We start from the raw sequence: 22,866 nt of genomic DNA, 5'->3' as shown, positions 1-22,866 counted from the left end.
TTGAAGCTTCTCAGGTGGAATTCTTTCCCATTCTTGCTTGATGTACAGCTTAAGTTGTTCAACAGTCCGGGGGTCTCCGTTGTGCTATTTTAGGCTTCATAATGCGCCACACATTTTCAATGGGAGACAGGTCTGGACTACAGGCAGGCCAGTCTAGTACCCGCACTCTTTTACTATGAAGCCACGTTGATGTAACACGTGGCTTGGCATTGTCTTGCTGAAATAAGCAGGGGCGTCCATGGTAACGTTGCTTGGATGGCAACATATGTTGCTCCAAAAACTGTATGTACCTTTCAGCATTAATGGTGCCTTCACAGATGTGTAAGTTACCCATGTCTTGGGCACTAATACACCCCCATACCATCACACATGCTGGCTTTTCAACTTTGCGCCTAGAACAATCCGGATGGTTCTTTTCCTCTTTGGTCCGGAGGACACGACGTCCACAGTTTCCGAAAATAATTTGAAATGTGGACTTGTCAGACCACAGAACACTTTTCCACTTTGTATCAGTCCATCTTAGATGAGCTCAGGCCCAGCGCAGCTGATGGCGTTTCTGGGTGTTGTTGATAAACGGTTTTCGCCTTGCATAGGAGAGTTTTAACTTGCACTTACAGATATAGCGACCAACTGTAGTTACTGACAGTGGGTTTCTGAAGTGTTCCTGAGCCCATGTGGTGATATCCTTTACACACTGATGTCGCTTGTTGATGCAGTACAGCCTGAGGGATGGAAGGTCACGGGCTTAGCTGCTTACGTGCAGTGATTTCTCCAGATTATCTGAACCCTTTGATGATATTACGGACCGTAGATGGTGAAATCCCTAAATTCCTTGCAATAGCTGGTTGAGAAAGGTTTTTCTTAAACTGTTCAACAATTTGCTCACGCATTTGTTGACAAAGTGGTGACCCTCGCCCCATCCTTGTTTGCGAATGACTGAGCATTTCATGGAATCTACTTTTATACCCAATCATGGCACCCACCTGTTCCCAATTAGCCTGCACACCTGTGGGATGTTCCAAATAAGTGTTTGATGAGCATTCCTCAACTTTATCAGTATTTATTGCCACCTTTCCCAACTTCTTTGTCACGTGTTGCTGGCATCAAATTCTAAAGTTAATGATTATTTGAAAAAAAAAAAAAAAAAGTTTATCAGTTTGAACATCAAATATGTTGTCTTTGTAGCATATTCAACTGAATATGGGTTGAAAATGATTTGCAAATCATTGTATTCCGTTTATATTTACATCTAACACAATTTCCCAACTCATATGGAAACGGGGTTTGCACTTACAGTGTGTATTTAAAATGTTGATGAAGGTTTTAGGATGTTATTTAGAGCACTTTATAGGCAGAATAGAGCGGCTACCAATGACTCAATTGTTAGCTAACTTTTGCTAAGGTTTATTTTCTATTGAGGATGCATTAACCATCGACCTGCTCAGTGGCCTTGTGGTTAGAGTGTCTGCCCTGAGACTGGAAAGTCGGGAGTTCAAACCCCGGCCGAGTCATACCAAAGACTATAAAAATGGGACCCATTGCCTCCTTGCTTGGCACTCAGCATCAAGGGTTGGGGGTTAAATCACCAAATGAGTCCCGAGCGTGGCCACCGAGGAGCTTTTTAACTACCTCAGCCCCAGAAATAGGAGAGCCCACCACAGATTCCCCAGGCACTGCTTCCTCATAGGAAGATGTGTTGGTGGGATTGAGGAGGTCTTCTAAGTATTCCCTCCACTGATACACAACAGCCGCAGTAGAGGTCAGCAGCACACCATCCTCACCATACACGGTGTGGACAGTGCACTGTTTCCGCCCCTGAGGCGGCGGATAGTGGACCAGCATCGCTTCAAAGCCGTCTAGAATTAGTTTTCCATGGCTTCCCCAATTGCCTCCCATGTCCGAGTTTTTGCCTCCGCGACCGCTGAAGCCGCACTTCGCTTGGCCTGTCGGTACCTGTCCGCTGCCTCTGGAGTCCTATGAGCCAAAAGAACCCGATAGGACTCTTTATTCAGCTTGACGGCATCCCTCACTGCTGGTGTACACCAGCGGGTTCTAGGATGCTGAGTGCCAAGCAGGGAAGTAATGGGTCCCATTTTTATAGTCTTTGGTATTTCTGGGGCTGAGGTTGCCGAGGTAGTTAAAAAGCTCCTCGGTGGCAAGGCCCCGGGGGTGGATGAGACCCGCCCGGAGTTCCTTAAGGCTCTGGATGTTGTGGGGCTGTCTTGGTTGACAATACTCTGCAACATCGCGTGGACATCGGGGGCGGTACCTCTGGATTGGCAGACCGGGGTGGTGGTTCCTCTCTTTAAAAAGGGGAACCGGAGGGTGTGTTCTAACTATCGTGGGATCACACTCCTCAGCCTTCCCGGTAAAGTCTATTCAGGTGTACTGGAGAGGAGGCTACGCCGGATAGTCGAACCTCGGATTCAGGAGGAACAGTGTGGTTTTCGTGCTGGTCGTGGAACTGTGGACCAGCTCTATACTCTCGGCAGGGTCCTTGAGGGTGCATGGGAGTTTGCCCAACCAGTCTACATGTGCTTTGTGGACTTGGAGAAGGCATTCGACCGTGTACCCCGGGAAGTCCTGTGGGGAGTGCTCAGAGAGTATGGGGTAACGGACTGTCTTAATGTGGCGGTTCGCTCCCTGTATGATCAGTGTCAGAGCTTGGTCCGCATTGCTGGTAGTAAGTCGGACCCGTTTCCAGTGAGGGTTGGACTCCGCCAAGGCTGCCCTTTGTCACCGATTCTGTTCATAACTTTTATGGACAGAATTTCTAGGCGCAGTCAAGGCGTTGAGGGGATCCGGTTTGGTGGCTGCAGGATTAGGTCTCTGCTTTTTGCAGATGATGTGGTCCTGATGGCTTCATCTGGCCAAGATCTTCAGCTCTCACTGGATCGGTTCGCAGCCGAGTGTGAAGCGAATGGGATGGGAATCAGCACCTCCAAGTCCGAGTCCATGGTTCTCGCCCAGAAAAGGGTGGAGTGCCATCTCCGGGTTGGGGAGGAGATCTTGCCCCAAGTGGAGGAATTCAAGTACCTCGGAGTCTTGTTCACGAGCGAGGGAAGAGTGGATCGTGAGATCGACAGGCGGATCGGTGCGGCGTCTTCAGTAATGCGGACGCTGTATCGATCCGTTGTGGTGAAGAAGGAGCTGAGCCGGAAGGCAAAGCTCTCAATTTACCGGTCGATCTACCTTCCCATCCTCACCTATGGTCATGAGCTTTGGGTCATGACCGAAAGGACAAGATCACGGGTACAAGCGGCCGAAATGAGTTTCCTCCGCCGGGTGGCGGGGCTCTCCCTTAGAGATAGGGTGAGAAGCTCTGTCATCCGGGGGGAACTCAAAGTAAAGCCGCTGCTCCTCCACATGGAGAGGAGCCAGATGAGGTGGTTCGGGCATCTGGTCAGGATGCCACCCGAACGCCTCCCTAGGGAGGTGTTTCGGGCACGTCCGACCGGTAGGAGGCCACGGGGAAGACCCAGGACACGTTGGGAAGACTATGTCTCCCGGCTGGCCTGGGAACGCCTCGGGATCCCCCGGGAGGAGCTGGACGAAGTGGCTGGGGAGAGGGAAGTCTGGGCTTCCCTGCTTAGGCTGCTGCCCCCGCGACCCGACCTCGGATAAGCGGAAGAAGATGGATGGATGGATGGTATGACTCGGTCGGGGTTTCAACTCACAACCTACCCATCTCAGGGCGGACACTCTAACCACTAGGCCACTGAGTAGGTGGATGTAGTAGGTGTTGTAGTAGGTTAATGGCTGCACCAATATGAAGGAAATAACAGGTCAGTATAGCTTTTACACACATAAATAACTTGTCAAACCTGCCAGCTAGCAGGCTAGGTTTACAGCGTCAGTTACCATGGTAACTGACTCTGACTTTGTCTTACCTCTCGTATTTTTGGAGGTAAAACTCTCGAGGAGTTTGCACTTAACCTGCTCTCTGGAATATTCCCCCGGTGACTGTGTGAGTTTTGTGTAAACATGTTGATACACATTGTTACACACTGAGAGGAACATCAACCTCTCATAAATATTGTCTCGTTTTTATGAACAACATAAAACAATCAGTGCATCATCCTCACATGACAATTCATCTTCCTATAGACAATCTATTGAAGAATAGTGTTAATAATAAATATAAAGTTAGTAAAGATGTGAGAGTAAGAAGTAAACAAACCTGTTCTGTGTAACACAACTTGATGTTTTTCATGTTGTCGCTCCTTCTCCTCTTTTGTTGGACAAAGTTCCTCCTCGTACTCTGCTATCGTTCTTTCGCACATTTTCACACAATCACAACACTTTACACTCACACTTGATCTCTGCTTAGCGATGTGTTTTCATCACTTCCGCCTCTCTTTGTTAGCAGCTAACACGCTAAGCTAACTAGCAGGCTAAGCTAGCTCGAGAAGCATCAAAGTGCGCTCAGACTAATATAACCGGATGCAAACAGTTATTAACGATGTTTACTCTATTTACTAGAGTGTAATAAAGGACATATATGTGTACATGGACGCACAGATTAAGAACACTGAACTGTGACGACTGCAATAACGTCTTCACCGTCAGACGCCATCTTGCTTTATCCTGCAGTGTTTGGTTCGCGCGCAGTGTTGTCAGATCTCGCGAGAGAAACAAGTAACCAGCAATTCTCCAGATCTCGCGAGAGAAACAAGTACAACCAGCTCCCCACCCCCGGTACAACTATTTTATTATATACTATTTACTTATTCTGAAAATAAAAGTAAACTTGTCCATTTTACATTTTCAAAACAAAGACATACAACTTATTTTCTTAAAAATATTCAAATATTTAACAATGTATTGAAACAACAGTAGCATAAGGAAAGAAAAAAAAGAAACAAAATAAATATTACACTCATGATATTATTTTTGTCTTTGATGCTAATCGTTTTTATAATGTATTTTAGAATGTGGGAGGTTTTCATCCATCCAACCATTTTCTACCGCTTGTCCCTTTTTGGGGTCGCGGGGGGGTCGCTGGAGCCTATCTCAGCTGCATTCAGGCGGAAGGCGGTGTACACCCTGGACAAGTCGCCACTTCATCACAGGGCCAACACAGATAGACAGACAACATTCACACACTAGGGACCATTTAGTGTTGCCAATCAACCTATCCCCAGGTGCATGTCTTTGGAGGTGGGAGGAAGCCGGAGTACCCGGAGGGAACCCACGCAGTCACGGGGAGAACATGCAAACTCCACACAGAAAGATCCCGAGTCTGGGATTGAACCCAAGACTACTCAGGACCTTCGTATTGTGAGGCAGATGCACTAACCCCTCTGCCACCGTGAAGCCCCTACTCAGTACTTGAGTAGTTTTTTCACAACATACTTTTTACTTTTACTCAAGTAAATATTTGGGTGACTACTCATTACTTTTACTTGAGTAATAAATCTCTAAAGTAACAGTACTCTTACTTGAGTACAATTTCTGGCTACTCTACCCACCTCTGTATATATATATATATATATATATATATATATATATATATATATATATATATATATATATATATATATATATATATACATATATATATATCCATCCATCCATCCATCTTCTTCCGCTTATCCGAGGTCGGGTCGCGGGGGCAGCAGCCTAAGCAGGGAAGCCCAGACTTCCCCCTCCCCAGCCACTTCGTCCAACTCTTCCCGGGGGATCCCGAGGCGTTCCCAGGCCAGCCGGGAGACATAGTCTTCCCAACGTGCCCTGGGTCTTTTCCGTGGCCTCCTACCGGTCGGACGTGCCCTAAACACCTCCCGAGGGAGGCGATCGGGTGGCATCCTGACCAGATGCCCGAACCACCTCATCTGGCTCCTCTCCATGTGGAGGAGCAGCGGCTTTACTTTGAGCTCCCCCCGGATGACAGAGCTTCTCACCCTATCTCTAAGGGAGAGCCCCGCCACCCGGCGGAGGAAACTCATTTCGGCCGCTTGTACCCGTGATCTTGTCTTTTCGGTCATAACCCAAAGCTCATGACCATAGGTGAGGATGGGAACGTAGATCGACCGGTAAATTGAGAGCTTTGCCTTCCGGCTCAGCTCCTTCTTCACCACAACGGATCGATACAGCGTCCGCATTACTGAAGATGCCGCACCGATCCGCCTGTCGATCTCACGATCCACTCTTCCCTCACTCTTGAACAAGACTCCGAGGTACTTGAACTCTTCCACTTGGGGTAGGTGCATTATCTGGCACAACACCTGGAACCTGACGCTGTAAGGTGTGTGTGTGTGTGTGTGTGTGTGTGTGTGTGTGGGGGGGGGGGGGGGGGGGGGTTGGAAGTAACGGGGTGTATATTGTAGTCCTGGAAGAGTTAGTGCTGCATAGGATTCTGGGTATTTGTTCTGTTGTGTTTATGTTGTGTTACTGTGCAGATGTTCTCCCAAAATGTGTTTGTCATTCTTGTTTGGTGTGGATTCAGTGTGGCACATATTTCTAACAATGTTAAAGTTGCTTATACGGACACTCTCAGTGTAAACTGTATTGCTGTTGATGAAGTATGCGTTGCATTTACATGAGTGTGCTACAGGAGCCGCTCATATCTTGTGACAAGGCGGGCACGTTGCTAGAAGGGATGGAAAGCGGACGTGACGTCAGCTCGTAGAGGACGTTAAAAGCAGTGCCTGTAAGACACGCCCCCAAGACTGTGGAATACGAGATATATTGACTGATGAACACCTTCGTTCGATAATGAAGGTTGCCTCAGCTCAAAGCCTGAGCCCCGACGTTAATGAACTAGCATCCAAGAAAAGATGGCAGGTGTCTGGCTTGGGCACATCAGATTAGATCAGTGTGTTGCAAACTGAGCAGTTTAAAGTCCAGAATGGTTGGTTTATTCATTATTTTATTTTCAAATTTATTAGCCTGTGGAAAAAATTAATGTTGATGTTTACCTCAGAAGGCTGCAAATAGAAAAGAGGCATTCAATTTTTATTTAAATTGTATTTGATATGCCATTGATATTTTTTAATTATTATTATTATTATTTGAAACTCGATTTTGCATGTCACTATAAAGTTATATAAGCCTTGCTTGTTCAATATTTAATGCAAAACTTGTTTGGGTCCCTATCAAAAAGGTTAATTTGTTCAACCTTGGCCCGCGGCTTTGTTCAGTTTTAAATTTTGGTCCACTCTGTATTTGAGTTTGACACCCCTGCTCTAGATGATGAAGTAAGCTGGAAACTACATGTAAGTCATATAAAGAAAACATTTAAAGATTGACTGCGATAATAAATAGAACAAAATACATACCCATAAATATTAACATTTATTGTACCCAACTTTAGTTGAAGCATACATTGTTTATTGCATAAAGGTCTGGGGACATACATATAAAACAATCACACAACAATATTCATATTACACAAGAGAGTAATAAAGACAATTAATAGAATGGATTATAGAGACCCAACTAATGATTCATAAAGTCACACATTTTAAAATTGTATAAAGGACAACTGCTCAAATGATGTATAAAGTAAATAATAATATGCTTCCAGAAGTGGTCCAGAAGATGTTTCAGATGTGAACCAGTAAATATGAACTAAGAGGGATTTATGTGTACTCAAAAGCAAAGGTATGAACACATGTAAAACAAATATGTATATCATATAAAGGAGTTCATCTATGGAATCATCTACAATTAGAAAATAAAATATGTAACACTTCATTATTTAAAAAAACATACATAAAACACTATTATGAATAAGTAAAAAAGTGAATTATGAATATCTACACTTAAAATGTTTATTGTATGTAACATATTTTATGTACTGTTTATTCTCACATTTTCAGCCAAATTGTTCTGTTCATTTTAAAGTACACAAATGTGTATATTAACTCATGTACTTGACTGAAATAAAAGCACTAATCTGAAGTATTTACTCTATATATGTTATAAGCATAACAACAAGATTGTGTTACACACACAACAATGATGTCACACATGTTATATGTGCTGATGTGAGAAATTTTATTTCAAATCCTGCATCTTCATTTGCTGCTGCTGTTCTCACCAGCACACTTGTGTTTCTTACACTGGTACTTATAGGAGAATCTTTCACCACACACACTGCAACTCAACACTTTCTCTCCTGTGTGTGTTCTCATGTGTATTCTAAAAGTGTCTCGGCGACGAAAGCTTTTGTTGCAGCTTGAACAGGAGTATGGTTTTTCACCAGTGTGTGTTCTCATGTGTACTTTTAAACTTACATTTTTTACAAAACTTTTACCACATTCTGAGCAGGAAAAAGGTTTGTCTCCAGTGTGTATTCTCATGTGTGCTTTAAAATTGGGCCTGAGAGTAAAATATTTATTGCAGACTGAACACGAAAAAGGTTTTTCTCCAGTGTGTGTTCTCATGTGTGCTTTTAAACTTTGACTTACTGCAAAACTTTTACCACATTCTGAGCAGGAAAAAGGTTTTTCTCCAGTGTGTGTTCTCATGTGTGCTTTTAAACTTACATTTTTTACAAAACTTTTACCACATTCTGAGCAGGAAAAAGGTTTGTCTCCAGTGTGTGTTCTCATGTGTGCTTTTAAACTTTGACTTAGTGCAAAACTTTTACCACATTCTAAGCAGGGAAAAGGTTTTCCTCCAGTGTGTGTTCTCATGTGTGCTTTTAAACTTTGACTTACTGCAAAACTTTTACCACATTCTGAGCAGGAAAAAGGTTTTTCTCCAGTGTGTGTTCTCATGTGTGCTTTTAAACTTTGACTTAGTGCAAAACTTTTACCACATTCTAAGCAGGGAAAAGGTTTTTCTGCAGTGTGTGTTCTCATGTGTGCTTTTAAACTTTGACTTACTGCAAAACTTTTACCACATTCTGAGCAGGTAAAAGGTTTTTCTCCAGTGTGTGTTCTCATGTGTGCTTTTAAACTTTGACTTACTGCAAAACTTTTACCACATTCTGAGCAGGTAAAAGGTTTTTCTCCAGTGTGTGTTCTCATGTGTATTTTCAAATGGCCCCTTTGATTAAAATCTTTACCGCAGATTGAACATGAAAAAAGTTTTTCTCCAGTGTGTGTTCTCATGTGTCTTTTTAGACGACAATGGTATTTAAAAGTTTTGTCACAGTGAGAACATGTGAAGTGTGTGTTGTCAGTGTGACATGTCTTATCATCTTTAGAGTCTTCATCATCAGTGTCAGGAGAGTGTGACGTTGTGTCCTCACTATCTGATAGTGGAGCTAAGAGCTTGTCTGCTTGTGATCCTCCACAGTGGTCTCCATCAGCTTCTGTTGTCATGTGTTGAGTTGAGCTGCTGCTTGGAGGCTCCGCCTCTCTCTTCTCCTCACTCTCACTTTTGACCTCATCACCTTCACTCTTCACACTGATGAGGTGTCTCTTGTCTTCCTCTATGAAGTGGGGGGACAGCCGCTCTTTTTCTTCATCTTTAAAGTGGGGGGGCTGTGGCTCCTCTTCTTTCACGTGGAAGTGCTGTGACCTCTTCTGCTCCACACTGGAGGACCCCTCCTGCTGCTCAGGTGGACGATATTTTTCACAGACGTCTGCAGGACACAAGAAGACAAACACATGCTGGGATCGAAATAGATAAGATTTTACCAATTCAGATTTCATTTTCTATTCTGCTTTTACGATTTGGTTATTTGTGGACTCACTTTTGCTTTCACATTCAGTAAAAAGGAGAAGAAACAGGTCGATTAGCATCAACTTAAACTAGTTGAGAAGTAACATGAGCGTACAAAGCCAACAGTGAGGTCTTAAGAGGCACAGATTTTACGGGTCCTCCATGAGGTGCCAGAGGGCCCTAAGCATCTGCTTTGAAAATATCTATAAAATAAAAATATTTTTGGAAAGAAATTAACAAAATACTACACGTTATTTTGTGGCAATTACAAAAAAATGTCCAGTATAATTCTCAGGGCATTCAATCAATCACAACTGGACTGTTAAACTGAACATATATACATAAATATACAGTATATATATATATATATATATATATATATATATATATATATATATATATATACATACCCCGCCTTCCACCCGATTGTAGCTGAGATAGGCTCCAGTACCCCCGCCACTCCGAAAGGGATAAGCGGTAGAAAATGGATGGATGGATATACGTATATACATATACACATGCATATATACTGTCACGATCAAAAGTTTACGTACACTTGTAAAGAACATCATGTCATGGCTGTCTTGAGTTTCCAATCATTTCTACAACTCCTATTTTTTTGTGATGTAGTGATTGGAGCACATACTTGTTGCTCACTAAAAACATTCATGAAGTTTGCTTCTTTTATGAATTTATTATGGGTCTACTGAAAATGTGAGCAAATGTGAGGGTCAAAAGTATACATACAGCAATGTTAATATTTGCTTACATGTCCCTTGGCAAGTTTACCTGCAATAAGGCGCTTTTGGTAGCCATCCACAAGCTTCTGCTGGAATTTTTGACCACTCCTCTTGACAAAATTGGTGCGGTTCAGCTAAATTTGTTGGTTTTCTGACATAGACTTGTTTCTTCAGCATTGTCCACACGACTTTGGGAAGGCCATTCATGCAGCAGGTGATGTGTCGTGAACGTTGTCACAACTTGTTTAGAAAGTTTTTTTTTTTTTACTGGGATGTTCACTTCTCCTTTATTTAACTGCAAACTGTATCAGTGTTCAATTAACATCAATACTAGCTCAAATGTTTTGTCATCTCATTGAATTGAACGCTGGCTGTGAAGATTGTGTATTCGATGTGAGAGGTGTCACTAGTCTTTATTTTTGTTGGCCAAACTGTTGCACTGATCCTGGCCATCATGAAGCCATCAGGACCACGTCATCTGCAAAAAGCAGAGACCTAATCCTGCAGCCACCAAACCGGATCCCCTCAACGCCTTGACTGCGCCTAGAAATTCTGTCCATAAAAGTTATGAACAGAATCGGTGACAAAGGGCAGCCTTGGCGGAGTCCAACACTCACTGGAAACGTGTCCGACTTACTGCCGGCAATGCGGACCAAGCTCTGACACTGATCGTACAGGGAGCGGACAGACACAATCAGACAGTCCGATACCCAATACTCTCTGAGCACTACCCACAGGACCTCCCGAGGGACACGGTTGAATGCCTTCTCCAAGTCCACAAAGCACATGTAGACTGGTTGGGCAAACTCCCATGCACCCTCAAGGACCCTGCCGAGAGTATAGAGCTGGGCCAAAGTTCCACGACCAGGACAAAAACCACACGGTTCCTCCTGAATCCAAATTCGACTATCCGGCATAGCCTCCTCTCCAGTACACCTGAATAAACCTTCCAGGGAAGGCTGAGGAGTGTGATCCCACGATAGTTGGAACACACCCTCCAGTTCCCCTTCTTAAAGAGAGGAACCACCACCCTGGTCTGCCAATCCAGAGGTACCGCCCCCGATGTCCACGCGATGCTGCAGAGTCTTGTCAACCAAGACAGCCCCACAGCATCCAGAGCCTTAAGGAACTCCGGGCGGATCTCATCCACCCCCGGGGCCTTGCCACAGAGGAGCTTTTTAACTACCTCAGCAACCTCAGCTCCAGAAATAGGAGAGCCCACCACAGAATTCCCCAGACACTGCCTCCTCATAGGAAGACGTGTTGGTGGGATTGAGGAGGTCTTCGAAGTATTCCCTCCACCGATCCACAACATCCGCAGTCGAGGTCAGCAGAACACCATCCGCACCATACACGGTGTTGACAGTGCACTGCTTCACCTTCCTGAGGCGGTGGATGGTGGTCCAGAATCGCTTCGAAGCCGTCTGGAAGTCGTTTTCCATGGCTTCCCCGAACCCTCCCATGTCCGAGTTTTTGCCTCAGCGACCGCTGAAGCCGCACACCGCTTGGCCTGTCGGTACCTGTCCGCTGCCTCTGGAGTCCTATGAGCCAAAAGAACCCGATAGGACTCCTTCTTCAGCTTGACGCCATCCCTCACCGCCGGTGTCCACCAACGGGTTTTAGGATTACCGCCACGACAGGGACCAACTGCCTTGCGGCCACAGCTCCAATCAGCCGCCTCGACAATAGAGGTGCGGAACATGGTCCACTCGGACTCAATATCCAGCCTCTCCCTCGTGACATGTTCAAAGTTCTTCCGGAGGTGGGAATTGAAACTCTCTCTGACAGGAGACTCTGCTAGGCGTTCCCAGCAGACCCTCACAATGCGTTTGGGTCCGCCAGGTCTGTCCGGCATCCTCCCCCACCATCGCAGCCAACTCACCACCAGGTGGTGATTGGTAGAAAGCTCCGCCCCTCTCTTCACCCGAGTGTCCAAAACATGAGGCCGCAAATCCGATGACACAACTACAAAGTCGATCATGGAACTGCGGCCTAGGGTGTCCTGGTGCCAAGTGCACATATGGACACCCTTATGTTTGAACATGGTGTTTGTTATGGACAATCTGTGACGAGCACAAAAGTCCAATAACAAAACACCACTCGGGTTCAGATCCGGGCGGCCATTCTTCCCAATCACGCCTCTCCAGGTTTCACTGTCGTTGCCAACCTTTCTCCAATTTTCAACAGGACAACAATATTGAGGACGTGCCGTGATGGCACTGCCTTCAGTGTCCGCTTTACCACCACACTGTCTGCGTGACGGCCCAGTCACATGTTGCATTTGGCTTCTGCATACACACGTGAGTGACTGCAAGGCATATTTGGTCAACAGCCATACAGGTCACACTGAGGGTGGTGATATAAACAACTTTAACACTCTTACTAATATGCTCCACACTGTGAACCCACACCAAACAAGAATGACAAACACATTTCGGGAGAACATCTGCACCGTAACACAACATAAACACAACAGAACAAAAACCCAGAATCCCTTGTATTCCTAACTCTACATTATATACCCCCGCTACCACTGCTTGCACACGCACGTAACAGCAAGGCATACTTGGTCAACAGCCATACAGGTTACACGGACGGTGGCTGTATAAAACAACTTTAACACTCTTACTAATATGCGCCACACTGTGAACCAAAACCAAACAAGAATGACAAACACATTTCGGGAGAACATCTGCACCGTAACACAACAGAGTGTCCGCCCTGAGTTCCAACCCCGGCCGAGTCATACCAAAGACTATAAAAATGGGACCCATTACCTCCCTGCTTGGCACCCAGCATCAAGGGTTGGAATTGGGGGTTAAATCACCAAAAATGATTCCTGGGCGCGGCACCGCTGCTGCCCACTGCTCCCCTCACCTCCCAGGGGGTGAACAAAGGGATGGGTCAAATGCAGAGGACAAATTTCACTGGTACTTTAACTTAACTAACATAAACACAACAGAACAAATACCCAGAATCCCATGCAGCCCTAACTCTTCCGGGCTACATTATACACACACCCCACCCTACCACCAAACCCCGCCCACCTCAACCGATGCACGGAGGGGGCGGGGGGATTGATGTGTGGGTGAGCAGGGTTGGGGGGGCAGGGTTTGGTGGTAGCGGGGGGGTATAATGTAGCCCGGAAGAGTTAAGGCTGCATGGGATTCTGGGTATTTGTTCTGTTGTGTTTATGTTGTCTTAAAAAAACACATTAAACAAACACATTTCTCCCGAAATGTGTTTGTCATTCTTGTTTGGTTTTGGTTCACAGTGTGGCGCATTATTAGTAAGAGTGTTAAAGTTGTTTTATACGTCCGCCGTCAGTGTGACCTGTATGGCTGTTGACCAAGTATGCCTTGCTGTTACTGTACGTATGTGTGCAAGCAGAAGCCTCATACAACGTGTGGCTGGGCCGGCACGCTGTTTGTAGAGGTTGTAGAGGGCGCTAAATGCTGTACCATCACGACACGCCCTTAATATTATTGTTAAGGTGAAATTCGGAGAATATTTGCCCCGGGGAGAGGCACTGAAATCCGGATGTCTCCCGGGAAAATCGGGAGGTCGGCAAGTATGCAGCTGAGCTGCATCAAGGTGATCAAAGAGCCGCATGCGGGTCCGGAGCCGCAGGTTGCCCACCCCTGATCTACAACAACCCACACTCATAGACGTCTTACGTCAGAGCCCTACGGCAACTCTGGAGGGACAAAACTCCTCCTCCTTACATAATACTCTGAGGTAACTTGGGACACCTTGAACTGTTTGTTACAATCATGTGTCTGAGTACACATATTAATCAAAATTAACCTAACACGTCATGTTCATGTTAATGATGAAATATAAAGTTAGTAAAGATGTGAGAGTAAGAAGTAAACAAACCTGTTCTGTGTAACACAACTTGAGGTTTCTTGAAAACAGCGTCCAGTAGTTGAAGTAGTCTCTTATTCTCTTCTTTTGTTCGAGAAAGTTCCTCTTTGTACTCTGCCATCGTTCTTTCGCACATTTTCACACAATCACAACACTTTACACTCACACTTGATCTTGACTAAGCGATGTGTTGATCAAATCCGCGTCTCTTGGTTAGCAGCTAACAAGCTAAGCTAACTAGCATGCTAAGCTAACTAGCGCGCTAAAACAAGTAGCAAGCTAAGCGGGCCTAATAATGTCCAAAGTTGACTGAGACGAGTGGAGTTTATCCTGACACGGAGGATGAATAAAGTGTAGTTAGTAGCGATGTGAGGAGATGTGCCGAGGCTTAGAAGCGTGTGTGGAGTGAAGGAGGACTTTGCTGCAAAGCGCATATCCTCCACGCATGCGTCACTTAGGGGCGGGGCCAAAGAGTCATAGTGATGGGCAAGTCATGAACGATTCATTCTAAATGTATGTTTTCATGGTGTCTCCACAAAAAAGCACGGCATCAAATGATCCATCCATCCATTTATTTACTGCGTGTCCCTCTAGGGGTCGCGGGGGGTGCTGGAGCCTATCTCAGCTGCATTCGGGCGGAAGGCAGTGTACACCCTGGACAAGTCGCCACCTCATCGCAGGGCCAACACAGATAGACAGACAAGTATATAATCTGTATTTGACTTTAAATCAGATAAATATCATTCAACAACAACACAATTTGCAGACTATAATTACTGGTTTGCTGGTTTTACTGGTGTAAAATTCTGCATCCGAGAGATCACAACCATTGCAGCCATGCGTCCAAAACGTAACATCATCTTGCAGGGACATAAGGACAAGCAAAAGTAAACCTTTTGTCCAGGAATCTCAGGATACAGATTCACAATACAAGCACCATGTTTGCACCAGAACACACACATATAGATCAGGGGTTGGCGCAGTAAGCCTCCTCAGAGAACATCATACAACTGGGGCATCCACTACTCCTTGAAAAAAAGGTTTTCTGCACAATAAACACAACTGTTGGATTCCCCCCAACCCTTGTACTCCATTTACTCTCTCAACATATGAATTAAAATACATTCTACATTTATTCAGCATTCCTTTATGTTTTATTGAATTTTCCTATTGTCGTGCAGTGGATAAAGGACATAACTTTTTTATTGTTTTAGTTTTTTTTACATCTACCCCGAAATATTATGGGCCAGATTACGACACTGGATGATGGACCACACCATGCACATTAACATATGGAATGTAGCCCATGTCAGCTCATCATGGGTCTGTCGCAAGGGAAGGGAATCGCACAAAATCTTGCAATTTGGTCAAAAACAGTAAATTAGCTCCGCTTCTTCCTACTCCTTCTCGGACATGTCCAAGTGTTAATCTGTGATGTACTTCAATAAAACGTTAAGCGTGTTGGGAATAAACTGTGCCAAACAACAATAATAAACAATACAGACTTTCCCTAATGTTAGAACACAAAACAAACATGGAGGCATTGCAACAAGTTTAAGTGAATTAGAAACGTTAAAAAATAAAATAAAATCATATCACAGTTATTGGGACCAAAATATCACGGTTATCATAAATTATCACGGAATTGTCAAATGTGCTCAAAAATAACTAATACCTTGAAATATTTTAAAGGGGAACATTATCACAATTTCAGAAGGGTTAAAACCTTTAAAAATCAGTTCCCAGTGGCTTATTTTATTTTTCAAAGTTTTTTTAAAATTTTTACCCATCACGCAATATCCCTAAAAAAAGCTTCAAAGTGCCTGATTTTAACCATCGTTATAAACACCCGTCCATTTTCCTGTGACGTCACATAGTGATGCCAATACAAACAAACATGGCGGAAAGAACAGCAAGCTATAGCGACATTAGCTCGGATTCAGACTCGGATTTCAGCGGCTTAAGCGTTTCAACAGATTACGCATGTATTGAAACGGATGGTTGTAGTGTGGAGGCAGGTAGCGAAAACAAAATTGAAGAAGAAACTGAAGCTATTGAGCCATATCGGTTTGAACCGTATGCAAGCGAAACCGACGAAAACGACACGACAGCCAGCGACACGGGAGAAAGCGAGGACGAATTCGGCGATCGCCTTCTAACCAACGATTGGTATGTGTTTGTTTGGCATTAAAGGAAACTAACAACTATGAACTAGGTTTACAGCATATGAAATACATTTGGCAACAACATGCACTTTGAGAGTGCAGACATCCCAATTTTCATCAATTAATATATTCTGTAGACATACCCTCATCCGCACTCTTTTCCTGAAAGCTGATCTGTCCAGTTTTGGAGTTGATGTCAGCAGGCCAGGGAAGCTAGGGTCGATATTCTTCTCTTGATCATCTTCGGTGGCATAAGGGACGGTGTGAGCCAAGACATCCAGGTTTAGCTCGCTCGTCTGCGGGAACAAACTGCCGCCATTGCTTGCCGTGCTACCGAGGGCCTTTGTCCCTGAATTGCTCACACACTCCGGCAGATTCAATGGGGGTCTGGCGGCAGATTTCTTTGACTTTATCGTTGGAAATGCATCTGCTTTGAGTGTCGCAGGATATCCACACATTCTTGCCATCTCTGTCGTAGCATAGCTTTCGTCGGTGTCAGGTTCAAACACTGATGACATCTATTAATCAGACAAGAAGCAAGGAATCAATCAGAGACAGAGTTCAATTTAGCTCATGAGGAGAACGCATGGAGCCGGACCCTTAGTCACAGTCTCGCCCTACGCTCTAAGGTCCAGCTCTTGCGTCCCTCTTTTTATTCAGGAGTTCCATGTTGGAATAATTGTTTGTAAGTTATCACAAAAGAAACGTTGTATTATGAATGCTGTCTTTCGAGGCCTAACAAGAGGAAGAAGGCTCGTAAAACTCCACTGTGATTTCAACACGGACAGATGGCAGGATCTGCTCAACTTCCAGAGGAACTCTCTTTGAAGTGTTAAACGAACTCTCTCTGAAGTATTTCACAAACTCTCTTCCAACTGTTTGGTGACCGAGGTCAACGCTATTTACGACCCGCTGCCCTTTTGAAGCAACTGTGGTCAGGAGACGGGAGGGGTTATCCATTGTCCTCCAACACCTGCCCCAGCTGGATCCAGGAAGAGCCCAAGCCCGAGAAATCCCACTTCTTGGTCTTCAAAGCGACCGAAAACAATGACTGTTTTACATACTCCCCATTCCTGCTGAGACATGTGTTGGTGCGTGAATATTGCAATAAAGAGGAGACGAAAACCTTCTTCGTCAGAGCGTGGTGCAGGACTGTACAGAGAGTGCAGTGGCCATGTCTCTCCTCAATATTGAGTCTAAATTGAATTCTGTCTCTGTTTGATTCCTTGCCTTTTGTCTTGTTTAATAGATGTCCTCAGTGTTTGAACGTGACATTCCACAGTCAACAATACTAAGGCCGCTTCTAAAAGGAGTGGTCACATATTTTATGCAAAGCAGGTCCAGGACGCGCGATACGTGACAGAATGTTCTGGGGGCCTTGTGCTTTCGCTTCGTCTGCGTGTTGGAATCTTATCTTGTTGAGGTCCTTGAAGTCTCTGCCTCGTCCGCGTGCCGTCATCCCATATTCGCTGAAGTCGGTTGAAGTCCTTGGCTGTTGGCGGGCTCAAACAAAGATAACATCTACAGCTGAGGCCACCCCTCAGACAAGAAGTATTTGTCCTTGCTCACATTAGAAAAAGTCCAACTTGAGCACAATAGCTAAATAACTAAAGCAACGGACTTTAAGCATACTAAAGTTAGTGTGATAATATATACATAATTGTTCTAACAGTCGGTAAAGTGTGCGGAACAAACGTCCAATTTCTTGCCACTTTGGCATCTTTGGGCCACTGGTGCAACTTGAATCCGTCCCTGTTGGTGTTGTTACACCCTCCGACAACACACCGACGAGGCATGATGTCTCCAAGGTACGGAAAACAGTCGAAAAAACGGAAAATAACAGAGCTGATTTGACTCGGTGTTTGAGAAAATGGCGGATTGCTTCCCGATGTGACGCCACGTTGTGACGTCATCGCTCCGAGAGCGAATATTAGAAAGGCGTTTAATTCGCCAAAATTCACCCATTTAGAGTTCGGAAATCGGTTAAAAAAATATATGGTCTTTTTTATGCAACATCAAGGTATATATTGACGCTTTAACCCTGGTGACTTTCACTCAATTTTCATGTTTTTTGCCAGACAAATCAGTTTATCCACATTGTCTGCAGAAAGAGCAGACCTGCTTGCAGTTACAATGTCTCCAGCTGTGGGAAATACCCTTTCACTGGGCACGGTGGTAGCAGGTATGGCGAGGTAGTGCCTGGCTAACTTGGCAGGAAGAGGATATATGGGCTCATTGTTCTTCCACCATAGAAGTGGCTCAAAATCTAGTTTCTAATGCAATATGGTCTTAAATCTGCTGCTATAAAAACATTCGTTATTGCTTTAGCCCTGCCTGACTCGCCGAGGAGAGGCTGCTTGAATGCGGTGTTTGCACCACGCTCGTCTTTCTCTTCGCTGAAGCGATGTTCACTTGGGGGAGGTGCCGCTTCAAATGGGTTAGCATGTTTGACGTTTTGTCCGAAGCATACCCTACTGCTGCTGAACAATGTCGGCAAACCGCTTTCGCTTTGCCCGCCTCTCGTCCTCCATTGTTGTATCGCACAGTGAAGCTGAAATGTTCCCAAATAAGAGATCTTAAAGGGGAACATTATCACCAGACCTATGTAAGCGTCAATATATACCTTGATGTTGCAGAAAAAAGACCATATATTTTTTTAAACGATTTCCGAACTCTAAATGGGTGAATTTTGGCGAATTAAACGTCTTTCTAATATTCGCTCTCGGAGCATCGGGAAGCAATCCGCCATTTTCTCAAACACCGAGTCAAATCAGCTCTGTTATTTTCCGTTTTTTCGACTGTTTTCCGTACCTTGGAGACATCATGCCTCGTCGGTGTGTTGTCGGAGGGTGTAACAACACGAACAGGGACGGATTCAAGTTGCACCAGTGGCCCAAAGATGCCAAAGTGGCAAGAAATCGGACGTTTGTTCCGCACACTTTACCGACGAAAGCTATGCTACGACAGAGATGGCAAGAATGTGTGGATATCCTGCGACACTCAAAGCAGATGCATTTCCAACGATAAAGTCAAAGAAATCTGCCGTCAGACCCCCATTGAATCTGCCGGAGTGTGTGAGCAATTCAGGGACAAAGGACCTCGGTAGCACGGCAAGCAATGGCGGCAGTTTGTTCCCGCAGACGAGCGAGCTAAACCCCCTGGATGTCTTGGCTCACACCGTCCCTTATGCCTCCGGGAGCGAATATTAGAAAGGCGTTTAATTCGCCAAAAATCACCCAGTTAGAGTTCGGAAATCGGTTAAAAAAATATATGGTCTTTTTTCTGCAACATCAAGGTATATATTGATGCTTACATAGGTCTGGTGATAATGTTCCCCTTTAAGCTTACGCTTCAAAAATCTGAAGAACTTTAAGCGTCATTCACAAGAGTGGGTCAAAAGTCAGACTACGTGTGTGTGTGTGTGTGTGTGTGTGTGTGTGTGTGTGTGTGTGTGTGTGTGTGTGTGTGTGTGTGTTTTGGTGCAAACATGGTGCTTGTATTGTGAATCTATATCCTGTGATTCCTGGACAAAAGGTTGGCTTACTGATGATGACATTTTTGTGGTAGTTGTTTTGGTTAAAGATTCATCTTCAAGTCTTTTGTCTGACATGTTCATGCTGTATTGTTTTGTTTCTTCTGCCTGTCTCACTTTGCTAGATGCATCATATTCAGACTAATGTCTCGCCTTACTTAGAGTGTGTTTACTTTTTGTTACTCCCTCCGTGTCACGTGGGGGGGGTGTTCTTCCAATGCAAAGAGACGACTCCGGACAACAGCGTGAAGGTAGGCTAGGATTTATTAACATAAATCACGCACTACCACAAACATAAACAATACAACAACAACAACAACAAAAAAGGCAAGCGTGCCTAAAACGCAAGTGAGGCTAATCTTTAGCAGAAGCTATGGCATGGACAGGGAAACTTACTTGGTCAGAGCAAGACATAAACCGGGGTGACATCAAAACAACGCAGGCAGAACGAGTGATGAACAAAGGTAGGCTTAAATAACAGTGACATGATTGGTGACAGGTGTGTGTGAGTCCGAACGTGAAACAGGTGCGTGACGTGACAGGTGAAAACTAATGGTTGCTATGGTGACAAACAAACAAAAGTGCACAAAAAGTCCAAAAACAAAACCGAACATGACTAAAACAAAACATGATTACACAGACATGACACTCCAAAGTCTTAATCAAGGCTCAAGTTGTTAGTTTTTCTCACACAGACATTTATTTCAGCCACGCCTTCTTCTCGTTAACCACGATGCCAAAATAATGCCAAAATAATGCCGTCAGAACTAATAAATAAGAAAAACAGAACTTACAATTAGTCTGACATCAAATAAAAGAAAACACATTGATTTCACATACATTATCAGAAAGAATCATACCTCATTGGCCTCACAAACTCCGAGGGAATAAAGTTGATTTTCAAGCCGAGACTCCATTAACCTCTCACATCGAATGCTTGCTGTCTCATGCTGCTTCCCTTATTCCGTCACATATCAATCGTCCCCCCAACAATGTGACCAAACCGGAACAAAAAACATGTTCCTCTCCAATTGACATGTTTTGTAACAAAAATAAAGTTAACATATACTTGCATGAATTAACCAAAGGAAATACATTTTTAATCACATTGTATGTAAATATGAACTTATATTTATACATTGTATTTATTTACTCTAACCAACTATGAATGATATAACATATATACAATGTGCTTCTGTCAGCAGCTACACTTTTCCTAACTAAGAGTTTCCCGCTTGTCTCCAACCCTTCCCCCATGCATTCCTGAGCTAAGATAAAAGGCGTGTGCCTCACCGACACTCTCCTGTAAACAGACGGCCTTTGTCTTTTGAGGCCTCCAATAAATACTCCAAAAAAAAGGTATTCTCTGGAAATGTCTTATTAAATAGATTATTACATTGTAAAACAGACACTTTACTTTTGCTTGTCCTTATGTCCCTGCAAGACGATGTTACGTTTTGGACGCATGGCTGCAATGGTTGTGGTCTCTCACATGCAGAATTTTACACCAGTAAAACCAGCAAACCAGTAATTATAGTCTGCAAATTGTGTTGTTGTTGAATGATATTTATCTGATTTAAAGTCAAATACAGTTTATATACTTGTCTGTCTATCTGTGTTGGCCCTGCGATGAGGTGGCGATTTGTCCAGGGTGTACACCGCCTTCCGCCCGAATGCAGCTGAGATAGGCTCCAGCACCCCCCGCGACCCCGAAAGGGACACGCAGTAAATAAATGGATGGATGGATCATTTGTTGCCGTGCTTTTTTGTGTAGATGTAATAGTGTGATGTTGTTGCGCTATATTATGAACTAGACAGGGTGTTGTATTTATTTTGAAGTAACGCTTTTATTTTGAAGAACCGGTGCGGGAAGTGTCTTTGCTGTTTTTTCGATCGCTTTACTTCCTCTTCCTTCGGACTTTTGAATGAGAAGGTACTAGTTCTTCACTGCTCCGTGTTTCTTCATATTGTAAATATTCTTCCTAAACGTTCCTAGATACTTGACAAGTTAACCCAATATTGTTGTGGGTACAAGTGATGTGTTGTTTTGAGTCATTTTTATGCACAATTTCGGTTATTTAGACGTAGAGCGTCGACTGTGTGAATTGTTTGGTAGTATTTACGCATGGTGTTTGCATCACACAGGAGCAGATATCACTCCGCCAGAAAGTTGAGACCTGTGTGTGTGTGTGTTTCGTGTTTCCAACACAGGTATGTGGATTTGTGCATTATTATTATTTTGTGAGAAAACGTTTTTGTTAATGTAATTTAATTTATTATTATTTTTATATGAATGAATGTTACTTCCTTCTTCCTTCGGACTTTTGAATGAGAAGGAGCAGATATCACTCCGCCAGAAAGTTGAGACCTGTGTGTGTGTGTTTCGTGTTTTCCAACACAGGTTTCCAATAAATACTGAACCGACGGCATGGTGAAGTGTCTTTTATTTAAAAAAAGTACACAACGCAGAATAAGACTCACTACATAGACAGCATGAAAACATACATTTAGAATGAATCGTTCATGACTTGCCCATCACTATGACTCTTTGGCCCCGCCCCTAAGTGACGCATGCGTGGAGGATATGCGCTTTGCAGCAAAGTCCTCCTTGACTCCACACACGCTTCTAAGCCTCGGCACATCTCCTCACATCGCTACTAACTACACTTTATTCATCCTCCTGTTTTCAAGAAACCTCAAGTTGTGTTACGCAGAACAGGTTTGTTTACTTCTTACTCTCACATGTTTACTAGCTTTATATTTCATCATTAACATGAACATGACGTGTTAGACATGATTGTTATTGTGTTATTAATGTGATTATCAGACAGCAGTCATTTCCATTAGATAATGTTCAAATATAGGTGATTTGGCACACTTATAATTAAAATAACAAAAATAATGTTGTTTTTCATCAGATATGTACTAGTATTGTATATGTGGA

At 44.0% G+C, this 22,866-nt stretch overlaps 3 protein-coding genes across 5 annotated transcripts in view; 2 read left to right on the top strand and 1 right to left on the bottom strand.

The window, feature by feature from the left end:
• The window catches only part of LOC133624010 (uncharacterized), a 93,406-nt gene that overhangs the window by 2,932 nt on the left and 67,608 nt on the right, over window positions 1-22,866 (bottom strand). Inside the window, exons 1-3 of one of the 3 annotated variants that reach the window (XM_072916186.1) lie at window positions 14,238-14,727; window positions 8,366-9,538; window positions 7,301-8,281 (exon numbers count right to left, since the gene is read on the bottom strand). In XM_072916186.1, the coding sequence (XP_072772287.1) occupies window positions 8,022-8,281; window positions 8,366-9,538; window positions 14,238-14,361 (1,557 nt within the window). In that variant the 5' untranslated portion in view covers window positions 14,362-14,727 and the 3' untranslated portion in view covers window positions 7,301-8,021. Of the gene's footprint in view, window positions 1-4,180; window positions 9,539-14,237 lie in introns of those variants that run through there. The other 2 variants (XM_072916185.1, XM_072916187.1) reach the window with 2 other exon arrangements.
• The window catches only part of LOC140679856 (uncharacterized), a 127,027-nt gene that overhangs the window by 47,037 nt on the left and 57,124 nt on the right, over window positions 1-22,866 (top strand). The window lies entirely within an intron of this gene.
• The window catches only part of LOC140676656 (uncharacterized), a 310,270-nt gene that overhangs the window by 241,025 nt on the left and 46,379 nt on the right, over window positions 1-22,866 (top strand). The gene's annotated exons all lie outside the window — the stretch shown is intronic.

The sequence above is a fragment of the Nerophis lumbriciformis genome, linkage group LG26, assembly GCF_033978685.3.
Source record: "Nerophis lumbriciformis linkage group LG26, RoL_Nlum_v2.1, whole genome shotgun sequence".
Lineage (NCBI taxonomy): Eukaryota > Metazoa > Chordata > Actinopteri > Syngnathiformes > Syngnathidae > Nerophis > Nerophis lumbriciformis.
This window is presented reverse-complemented; position numbering and strand designations above follow the sequence as displayed.